This window comes from Ptiloglossa arizonensis, chromosome 2, assembly GCF_051014685.1.
Source record: "Ptiloglossa arizonensis isolate GNS036 chromosome 2, iyPtiAriz1_principal, whole genome shotgun sequence".
Taxonomy (NCBI): Eukaryota; Metazoa; Arthropoda; class Insecta; order Hymenoptera; family Colletidae; genus Ptiloglossa; species Ptiloglossa arizonensis.
This window is the reverse complement of record NC_135049.1, coordinates 27,306,824-27,318,739: the sequence shown is the minus strand read 5'-3', so window position 1 is coordinate 27,318,739 and position 11,916 is coordinate 27,306,824. Positions and strand designations below refer to the sequence as shown.

The 11,916-nt window shown below is 35.1% G+C and overlaps 1 protein-coding gene across 2 annotated transcripts; it reads right to left on the bottom strand.

The window, feature by feature from the left end:
* Window positions 1–60: 60 nt before the first annotated feature.
* On the bottom strand, window positions 61–11,716 carry LOC143154764 (facilitated trehalose transporter Tret1). 2 transcript variants are annotated; one of them, XM_076326714.1, is made up of 3 exons: window positions 11,640–11,716; window positions 2,141–2,454; window positions 61–2,050 (listed from the first exon to the last, which is right to left on the bottom strand). In XM_076326714.1, exons 1-3 carry the CDS (start codon window positions 11,693–11,695, stop codon window positions 759–761), a joined length of 1,662 nt encoding a protein of 553 aa, XP_076182829.1. In that variant the 5' UTR covers window positions 11,696–11,716; the 3' UTR covers window positions 61–758. The 2 variants fall into 2 exon arrangements, with proteins under 2 accessions (XP_076182829.1, XP_076182830.1); XM_076326715.1 differs by lacking the exon at window positions 11,640–11,716 and adding an exon at window positions 7,096–7,642.
* Between the last annotated feature and the right edge of the window lie 200 nt (window positions 11,717–11,916).

The window sequence follows — 11,916 nt, the reverse complement described above, 5'->3', positions numbered from 1 at the left end:
AAATTATAAAACATAGATCTTGTGTGTGGAAAACATATCAATATGAAAGTACACTATAAATGTATTAAAAATTTTTAATTTAAACTTATAAAACACTTTATGTTGCGGAAAATTGTGTACATTATTATATGATGTTTTTACAAATATTACTTATACAGTTATTTATTAATTATGCCTTGCGTTTTGATCACATATGTACAAGTGGTGTAATACTATAATTCAATAAATAGCACCCTTTATTTCCTTGTGCACATGTTCAGAAATAATTAAGGCACAATTGTCTATTATGCAATTCCTGAAAAATCTAGTATATTCATTTACGAGTATATTTGATACTTTTGAATGGCTTGCAATATTGTTTTTATAAAAATATACTCCCTCGCTTCTTCGAGAGATGTACGCGATTTAAATTATATAGTCTTTAGTCAATAAATATGTATCATTGTAAATTAAAATTATCCTATCTAAAACTGAGAAAAAGTCAGGAGTATCGATAGTGGCGTCTTAATATCGTGCAATTGACTTTAATCGATTACCTAAGTCTCTTGGTCATATTATTAGCTTTACTGTTTTGCTACAAGTCGAAATTAGAATGCTGCTTTTTTTAAAATAACTGTTATCTGTTAAAAATATACAAATCCATTTTAGCAATTAATCATAAAATATGGTAAATCCAAATTTTTGTCTCGGTTTAATGGAAGACAGATTTTCTAATCTATTTGCATTTATCTTAAAAGGTTATCATGCAACAAATTGTCTTAGGGTAATACCTGGCCCTTTTTCACTTCTAACACCTTTGGTTTATTAATACCTATACTGCCAGTTGTTAAGTTATTATTCCTTCCAGAAAAGTAGTCCTCTATTTCTTGAAGAGTTTTACCTTTAGTTTCAGGAAGGCATATGTAAAAATATATTGTACCAAATAAAGATATACAGCCATAAAGAATGAAAGTACCATGCCGAGTAAGTGCACTGGCTAAGAAAGGATACGTTTTAACTACGGTGAAAATGAAAGAGTGAGCTGCCATTGTAGTCAAACCGCCAATAATACCACGTACTTGTACTGGATACACTTCACCTATCATTACCCAAGGTATAACGAGAAAACCAAGGGTACAAGTTATAGTGTATGAAAAAATACATAGAATAGGAAACCATGTAGCTATAACAGGAAGATTATTTAAAGTCCAAAATTCTTTTAACCACATGTATCCTCCTAATCCCAGCATAGAAAGTCCACAACCAATAGAAGAGACCATTGTAAGAGGTCTTCTTCCACTCCTTCTACATAAGATACAAGCTACAATGGTGGATATCAATCTTACTACACCAAGAATCACTGCAGCTAAGTACTTATTTAATGTTGACCCTGAATCTTTAAAGATTTCAACAGCATAAAAAGTTATAACATTTGTACCGGACCACTGGTATATTAAGAAATATAAAAACAATAATATGAACGGTTTGAGAGCATTAGGTTTTAAAAGGGCGCTCAGTATTTCACGGAATCCTGTTAAACGTTTGATATTATTCTTATTAGAGAAATTAATAAGTGTTTCCATTTCCTGATTAATATTGTATGTACTACCGCGAAATTGTTGTAACGCTTTCCGCGCCTTTTCTGGCCGACTACGAGATATGAGGTACGACGGTGTTTCAGGAAAGAAGAACATTGATAATAGAGCAGTGAGAGGTATAATTCCACTAATGGCGGCACAGATGTTCCAAGTAAGTGCACTTCCTAAAGCATACTCAATCAGAACTCCAGTGCTAACTCCAATGCTCGCAAAAGCAGTCAACATTCCCCTGAGATGTGGTTGAGTTACTTCTCCTGTATAGACACGTGCTGGGGCTCCTACCATTCCTGACCCAAGTCCCACAAAGAATCTTCCAGCATATATCATGTGAATATCAGTTGCAAATGCAATTAAAAGCCATCCAAGTAATGCTGGAATCTCTGTGATAATGAGAGACCTTTTTCTTCCAACTACATCCATCATATATCCAGAAATTAGACATCCAATAGGTGTACCAATAGAGGACATACTAGCTGTATGAAAAAGACAATTTATTATACATTTATATATATGTACATATGTATGAAACTATATCATTGTTTTAGATAAAAATGCTATCTTACCAATCCATGATTCTTCGGAAGATCCTTCAACAATGGGAATAGTACTATTTGGTTCTTGGAGTTGTGGAAGAGCAATAGCAGAAAAACCAAAGGCCATGCCTGTATTTATAGTTCCAATCTGTGCTACTATTGCTGCAAGAACTTGTTTGAAGACACTTCCATTAATATTCTGACCACTCTCTGGGTCATTGTGCGCACTATTTGATGCTAAACCAGATTTTTCATCTTCCAATTGGAGAGGTGATTGGATGTTTGGAAGTATTGTTGAATCCACCAAAGAAGATTTCTCAGAGTTTCGAATATCACCATTTTTTCTGTAACAAATAATTTAAATTTGAATTAATACTTATTCCATAAATATATTCCATTAAAGCAAAAAATCAAACAACATTATTTTTCTAAAGTTTTTTTTTAAATACACATATTTAATATTTGTTTCATAAATATATATATATTATGATGAAATAATTTGCGAAATGCATTTTGTGTTGCTAAGATCATTAAAATTGGTAAAGGCAAATAGATGGAATTAAATTTTTTCTGTATATATCATACACATTTTACATTCATCTGTTTATCTACCAACTGAGAGATAACAATTATTTTTATGCAATACAGATAAAGAAGCATATACAATTTGAGACTGCATATTAATATTTATTTTGAAATAATTTTTTGTAGACACAAAAAATTTTCGCTTATGGAACATATTTTCCATATAATTTGTTGATACTGATGCATGGTCGCTATCTAGTATGTATATTATAAGTGCTCAAGAGAACATAGAAATATGACTCTAATTGAACACTATTAAAATAAAATTTGACCTAAATTGTGAGCACTAATATTTGAAATTGATTTATAAATTAGTTTTTTAAATATTTTGTTAAATTATCCATTACTTTATCATTTTAATTACATATATATTCATTTCGTGTCATTGAAAGTTTATACGTGTCAGAAAATATAACCTTAAATACGTGTTAAGTTGGGCAGAAAAATTTAGTTGAAACATATTACAAGAAGAAATGGAAAACGACAACGTTACTTTTTTAAACAAATTCCCGATTAAGTAACATTTTTTAGGATGCGTGTAATAAGATATAACATCACACCTTTTGTTTATTGTTTCAAGTTTCTTGACCCAACTGTATGTATATCATGGTCGAAAAATACAGAAATTTAAATGTTCTAGATTCTAGAAAGATATTTTTTCGACGAATAATACATAGTATGACCAGGTGTTTCTGCTTGTACTGATTAGTCATAAACTTAATCAATCTTATCGCTAATCATTTCAATACGGAAAATATCATTATTTATAAACATTTGTTTATTATGTACGTCCATTTAAGTTAAATATATACATTCACTAATAAGAAATAGTTGTTATTCAAAATAATTTACTTTATAGAAAAGTATCTTTAAGAAGTACCAAAATAGGGAATTCTATTATTGTTTTAATTAAAATAATGGTAATAGCAAGCTTTATTATTGGTTATATTAGCAAAAATAAATCCTAAAGGTAGTTCTAAATACTTACATTTTTTACTATTTACGAACAAACGTAAAATGTGATCGTTAAATCAAGAAAATAACGGACTTCTTACAAAGAACTTTGTAACTCGTGTGCTAATCATTGTCGGGACATGTTGGTATAAACGTAAGTATCTCTTCTTTGTTTAACAATTTCCAGACTTTTGATAAGAAATCACAGTGAACTGGATAACATTCATTTATAATACACGATATTTGCAGAATATTACGATCTATCAACATTCGTTTATTTTAATAAAAAGAAAATCAAGACATCATTGTCGATTAATGAATGTTATTTAATCAAAGAAAAAGAAAAATGATTTTGATATTTGTGCATTTGTATTATGCTATTTCATTTGGCATATAATTTTTTTAATTAAATAAGTTTATGCGTTTTTTTTCCCGTAACGTTATCTATATTATTGAATTTATCTAAATTATATACAGATGCATATAAGCGTTTATGTAACATATACATTTGTAATTAATAATAATAAAATACCTATTAATTTGATTATGAGTCGATATTTTTACTGAGATATGCATTTTTTCCTATTTAATACACATATATTGGTAAATACTTTATTTTGCAACGAAGTAAATTTTTATAATTTTTACGTCAGGTAGTCTGAGATGATAGTGACTGTCAGGAACAATGGTTGAACACTATGTTCCGACCCTGATTCATGATATGCGCGCTTTTTGTTTCGTATCTTTCTTCCTTTTTGACTATTAGTAATGCGATACGAAAGGTTACGACAAGAAATATGTTCGAATCGTTCTGACAATGATATAAAATGTTATTAGAACGAATGCCTTTCTCTATATGACACAAAGTTTTTATTTTTTTTTATTTTAAATAAAACAAAAATGTACCATTTCAATACGAAAACATTTACAACTTTTGAATAAAACTAATTTTTGCAATCAGTTCAGCAAATGTTAGAAACAACATCGTCAGTGAATGTTGAATCTTGATAGTAAGATGTCAGCAAGATAATGATGCAATAATCTAATGCTATAAAACGATAAATATCGCAGGTGAGATTGCTTTCATATGCAAATTCCTTATTAATAAAACGCAATTGAATGTAAACGTTACGATCTCACCTGTGATCAATCAAGGCTTGATTTTACATACGTATATGTACACAAGTAATACATATATTTGTGTAACATGTGTATATATGCATCGGAACTAAGTCGATCATCGAACTGTTATGAAACGACAGCACGAACAGTAGTCACTCGAAACTAAGAATACTTTTTCTTGATATCGAACAAAGCGACGCACTTGAACAGCCTTAACTTGAATATTGCTGCGATTTATCTCAAAAGTTAAAATAAATTGCACGTGCAAAAAGGTTAGTAAACATGCCCAGAAATAATTTTAAGTTTACCAAAAAATGAGTTGATGTTTTATTTATGATTCGACCATGTTTTCAATTGCAGCAACGTTCATATGTGTTTATGTATGATTAAACTTGTCAAAAATACCCTAGGACAAATTACTTTACAGAAATAATTAGTGTAAAAACACAAAGCGTAAAGATAAACATCAGCGCATATTTTAAATCTTCTTTGTTTTGTTTTCTATGGAACGTTACTGCCATTCATGTGCACTCGAGCGAAGATTCACAAATTTTGGCACGGTTCAACTAAATTATATTCGTCTACGCATTACACGAAAGGGTCAAGTGTAAATACAGAAGTATACGTACTTCGCTCTATTCTCTAGAGCACAATCGTCCCTGGTCGCGATATATTAATAGTTCAATTACATCACCCATGTTTAACAACGGAAAATGCAAAGAAAGCCACATTCGTATATCCAAATAGTGAGAGATAAATTTCAGCCACTTACTTTAGGTGTAAGAAATGAACATACGAATGTCTAACGTTCTTGTAATCTAAATAATCGTCTACTGTATTTTAATTTTCGAACACTAGCCATTGTTGTATTCATGGTTCGAACGAAACTATGCTCATTTTTGTAATCGATAAATTAGTAATCGATAATGTAGGGACTTCTGTGGATCTCTGTTACCAGACGATTCTTCTACCAATTGAGTGACATATAAATTTAGTAATTTTTCTTTCTAACTTAATATCTGAAAACAACTGTCAACATAAATCGCTCGAATGTCATACCAGTTGTGTATATACGGTGACATAACCTGGCTATTGTCTGGCTATTTATCAGTGACACTACTAAGCAGCATATATTGATCAATTATTTAATTACTCAAGCTATGGTAAATAGGCAACTATTATCTGCTGTTATATCTGCAACGTGCTAATCACGAGGATTCAACTGCAATTCATTCGAATAATGATTTTCGTGTCTAAGAACAACGTTTACATGAAGTTACCGACATGTTACAGGAGAGATGGTGTAGTTCGTCGATTCGCGTCAATGGTAAACAACCTAAAAAAAAGTTCGCGAAATAGACAGTTCACAATTTTTAATAAGAATAATATCGGTAAGTTTCAACGAACTACCATTTGTCGGACCTCTGTTGCTTTTTCCCGGAAAATGGAAAATATTTAAAAAATACTATCGAAATAAACGATAAAATTACATTTTTCAATTATGTGCTATTATTATATAAGAATAATGCAAAATATTCTGAAAGTTCAATCCGCTAAGCATGTAAACACGTCCATAGTACGTTAGAATTAAAGGGGAATTGAACGTATAATAATAAATCGGTAACGTAATTAGTGACAATTAGCACTGAGAAATAGAACAAAAAGTTTCCGCTGCAAATTATAGTACGGTTTTGCTATTTTACTTTACACCGATACATCGATTGTCAATCGTCTTCGTCAAAGTCAAGAATCTAAATTTATCTCGAACAACTGTCAAAATGGCTTCATCTGTATTGTTTCTCGTTTTGTTTTACGTTATTTATATTCATGAACTTCTCAAAGTTGTTCTAAAGTTAATGGTAGACGCGGAAAACGATCGATCAGATAATAAAGGTAATAAGGTGAAAACATTGCTCAACATTAACGAGAAAATGTCATGGACGTGTTACAATTTAATGTATTCGGTCGCTCTTTTATATGTGTCTCTTATTATCACGAAATGCATATGTGAACCCGCTATTAAACTAACAATAAGGTACGTATAAAATATAAACGCTATCAACTTTACCGTTTTTCCATTGATAGTTTACAAATAATGTGTCGTTGTTTAGAATTATTGTCACTTTGAATAAATCTGCGGAGTTTGTATAACATTGAAGAAATAGTCGAAGTTTTTCATCTACGATAGTCGTGTCTTATTTCAATTACAAATGAGATTCGCTCAGTTCTGTTGTAGGCCACGTGCGACCGAGAAGCGAGGGCATCGTGCGCGCAAAAATACGGAATACAAACAAGAGGAATACAGAACGCGCGTATTTACTTACTCTGCCATGGTGTTTGTCATATCGATTCTTCGTTGCCGCTTCCCTCGAAGCGACGGTTTTCAAAGTAAAATAAAATATGTACAGGTTATGTATACGTATATCACAGTCTGCCGATCACAATGTTATTATAATCACTACACGAAGAAACATCGTTTTCTCCTTTTTTCCTCGCTTCGTATCTCTCTTTCTTTGTTCTTTCGCTGTCTTCGTTACTCTTATCACCCTCCTTACCCTGACGGCGATCAACGTAATTACGCACTATTTTCTGGAAACTGGACCTTTTCCCTCGGAAAATTCTCAATGCGCCAATCGTGCGTCCTGTGTCGTAGAATCCAACGGACGTCTTCTTCCATGGACGATTGATCCTACACGCTGATCGTTTTGTGTGTTTGTTTCTTTCGATTATTATTCTGCGACGGTTCCGTCGACGAAGATCGAACGATACGTCAAATCATGGTACAGGTTAAATACGGAGTCACAAGCGCGGGAAAATAAAACGACACCGTTTACATTAGCTGTTTGTGTCCCGACGCGCGCGGAGCGAATATACTTATGACACGAGCCAGCGATATTTATATGAGCAAAAGCGGTCTGCGACCTACACGGTGGGGAGGGGCGCGCAAATTTTGTTGATCCGCGCATGCGCCCTTACGGCGATCCTGCGAAAATTCGCCGCGAAACGACATTATCCCTGGAGTCGGAAAAATTTTAATCGACGATAAAGTGAGAAATTAACGATTTGAACTAACGTTTATATCGTTTATCGCTACGATAACACTTCCTGAAATAAAACGTAACATTGAAGTAACATTCGCTCGAAGTAATAGCCTCGTCAAATAATGAAATCGGTTTATTATTTCGCTTGCATTTCAAATGTCAGCGCACACACAATCAACGATACCGGATCGTTGAAAACGTTTCGATACGCGGAATTACAATTCGAGAACAGAATTATCGTGCACTCCAAATATGTATTTATCGACTACTCATTATTTCTTAATTTAAAATTATCTCTCGACGTGATCAATATATCGTTCTTTACGGAACAATTTCCCGGTTATTTTCACGTTTTTCCGATCGATTGTTAATAACGCGAGAACCAGGAGCCGAATTACGTGACGTTGCTGTTCGGTGAACGTGAGAATAAAAGAGTGTCATCGCTGCCGTTCGGACAAGAAAAACTATACATACGTTGGCTTGTTAATTGGGACAAACGGAGCCTTGCCTTTAATCGTATCCTGATATTTTCATTGAAGTGAATTACATTGCATCGAATCGTTTTTATCCACTTTCAATCTTTACGCTGGTGGCAATATTATCCTAGATGCTCAAGTCGAAGGAAACACCAGACGTGTAAACTTTTCGACTTTCGTGACCAATTCTGCGAGATACTTTACCCCGTTACTTGATCCTTGCGCGCTAAGTTTCCAAGTGTAATTATTAAAAAAACATACACGCCGAGAAATTAATTCGGCGCACAGGTTTTCCCTGTCACGGAGAAAAGTTCGTCGGGTCGTTCCCGATTTATTTTTTTTTCTTCTTCTTTTTTTTTTCCCCAAATCGAAAATATAGGTTGCGCGGCGCGTAATCTACATTCGAATCGATAAGAACAATCACGAGGATTTGAGCATTTGTTTGTCTCAGAAAAATAGTACCGTATCGCTGGGCGGTTCTACCAACTCGTGACTGAATTTGTCACGATTGTTGCTCGTGTAACGCGATATTGACGAGGGGCTGGACTTATCCACGTGACTTTGAATCCGCGAAACCAGATAAAAGATATAAAACGGTGGTAATTGTTTCCCGTGGCGCTCGACGGATGATCGTCGACGGATAAATTCTAATTGAAAATTAATACAATTCCGCGACAAACGAAGCAACTACGGCGCGGAGTGAACGGGAAGCGCGCAAAGTGTACGTTGTTTTTCTTTGTTTTTTTTTTTTTTTTCAATTTTTCCGCGATTTTCAAGTTGCACGCGCTTCGTTTCACGATTATATTTTTAAACGCCGGTGACTCAACGACTCATGGGAACCCAGAGAAAATGGAGTTCGCGACCAATGGCGCAATTACGGTCCCCTTCGTTCCTAGCGAGCCAGTAAATTCGACCGTGGATAGTACGGGCGAACTTACGGGCGTAAATCTTTATTTTTTCAAAAAAAAAAAAAAAAAAAAAAACATCCATCACTCGTCTGCCAACAATAACGGGACACGAAAACTGATGTTTTATCACGAGGTTCGATGAAAAATAAACAAGCCACTTGGACGACCATGTTTGCACGTAAATCAAAACAAATTTGCTTCTCTTTTGTTTATCGACATAGATCGTAATCAATGTCAATTACCAAGGTCGTACAAAATGACGTTACTTGGAAGTTTTCGTGAACCGTACGGTGGCAATTGTTTGGATAACTTCTAATCGAAAATTAATATAATTCTTTTGTTTTTTTTTTTTTAACTTTTCCGCCAATTTGAATTGCACGCGTTACGCTTTATTCACGTTTACCGCTCGTGAGAATTCTTTCAGTTTATTTTTCTCTTCGCACGAGAGTGAAGGCGAAATAGTGTCTTCTGTTTAGGGGCGTAAAATTTGATAGGAAAGTAACACCGGAAGTTGAACGTCATCCGAAAGGAAACGCAGCCCGCGTGACACTTTATCGTTCGTAGTTCGGCTCATTTGTGTACAGGATGACGACTCACGCGCAAAGTAGCGAAACAATCGGTCCGTACGAAGCCAGATAAACTCGCCGAATAGCCCATCTTACGTAAACAATTTAATCACCGAGGATGACGTTTTCGCGGCAGACAGAACCGCCACGCTCTCGATACGTTTTAATTCTCTTCCAGAGATAACCGGCGTTTTTCGCGTTTGTGCAACCGCATTGAATGAAACACGATAAACTTTCACGGAGATATCTGTACGAAAACAGAGCGTCAAACTTTCTGACCGATTGTAAACAAGACTCGTGCACGAATTCGAGAACGCGCGCGCGAGTGCACGGTTTCGTTCGAAATTTCATTCGAGGAACTCGACGATTCGTATAAAGAAACGTTATTTCGTTTCTTTTTTTTTTCTTTCTTTTTTTTTTAATATCGAATTCGTACCTCGAAGATTAAATTTGAAATTCGAGTAGATTTTCGGTGATTGGACAACGTCGGACGTTCATCGACGGTTATTAACGGATCGCGTTAAGTATCGTGCACTTTTCAGCGCGATAATATCGAAAGAGCAGATAAAATCTACACGCGGTCTTCGATGATATTCGAAAACGTGCATCGCTCGAGTTTCTCGTCGGCGCGCGGGTATTGTTAGAATTATGAAAATAGAAAATAGTCCTTGAACTTTCTAGGCTTGTAATCGATTAGTTCACCTGGGAAGCGTAGAAAATGGCCGAGTGAAACGATTAGACTGTCCGATGGGGCAAACATTATTATCAAGCTCGAGTACTCGGTAGGGAAATTTAGCATCGCGACGTTTAGTATTGTTTGAAATTTCGAACCTGATCGCGACGTGTTTCGAGTTCGTTTCGTAAACGTTAACGAATCTAGAAAGAAACGATGATAAATTTAACCGATTTTTCCTCGATGAAATATCCCGTGTGACGGATCGAAAATATTGAAACAAAGTTCGCGCTCTAAGTCGAACGAGAAATCATCGTAATCGTAATCGGGTCGCCGAAAATAATTACATTTCGTGGAAACTTTGAGGACGAATATGAGTTTAAGGACACAATACGGCAGGCACATAGTTTATCGATCGAATCTGTTACGAATAGGTTTATTAATAGCCAAAGAAAATTCGTTGAACAGATGGAGAATGTACACTTATTTATCTTCTTTGCGGATCACTTATCGGAAAAGGTGACACTTCAACACTAATTATGTGAAAATTAATCGAAGTTAACAAAGCGTACCGACCCGGTACGGTCACGAGGTGCTAAATCAGGTGTTTACACACGTCGTGGAAAGATAAAATAACAACACCGAATAATTGTTCCGACATTGTTCGAAAATAATTGAAATTCAGCTCGACGAAAGAGTAGAACGACGAATTCCGCGACTGTCGTCGAGGCGCGAACGTGTTTAAATCGATTCGTGGAAAATATTAACGTTCACGGCATCCAAACATTTGAACAATCGAAACAAGAAATTTTCAATTCTATAAGTCGTACTACGTATATTTTCTCCAATTAATTTCTGAACAACCATTGTCCTCGAAGTGGTTCGTTTACCACGTTATTCCTCGTAGGTTTAGGTGTTCGTCGTCGCGTTCGAGAGCATTCGTATTTTTCAAATATTTTCGTAACCCGTATCTCGATCGTTCGAGATCGATAACATTGTCCGTACCGATGATCGATTTAATCTTTCACCTCGGAGAGAATCATACCCGAACGGGGTATATTCCAATGAAATGAAATCACGTCGCGTAGGAGTGATTCTTTGTAGAAACGAACGACCAATGGATTCGGTAAAAAAAAATGACTCGATGGACTCACGAGCTCGACATCGGATACAAGCGTAAAAAAGATTTTCGTTTGGTACTTACTCGTCGAGCATAACACACTCGCTCGTAAACGTCTCGTAATTCCGGTTCCTGGACATGTCTGGCGAAGGACTGGACACGTTTGCTGGAAGTTGCGGTCGATTAAATTATTCTTGGTGGTTTATCGGTCCTCGTGTCACGAGTTTGCTCGTATCAAGAACTAGTCATGTGCCTCTTGCGTTTTGTGCGTCTTGTTTTATTCAATTTCGCTTACTTTCGCGTAGGCTTGCACAGTTTTCCTTCCACTCGCGGCCAATGAATGAGCGAAAAACGAGATTCG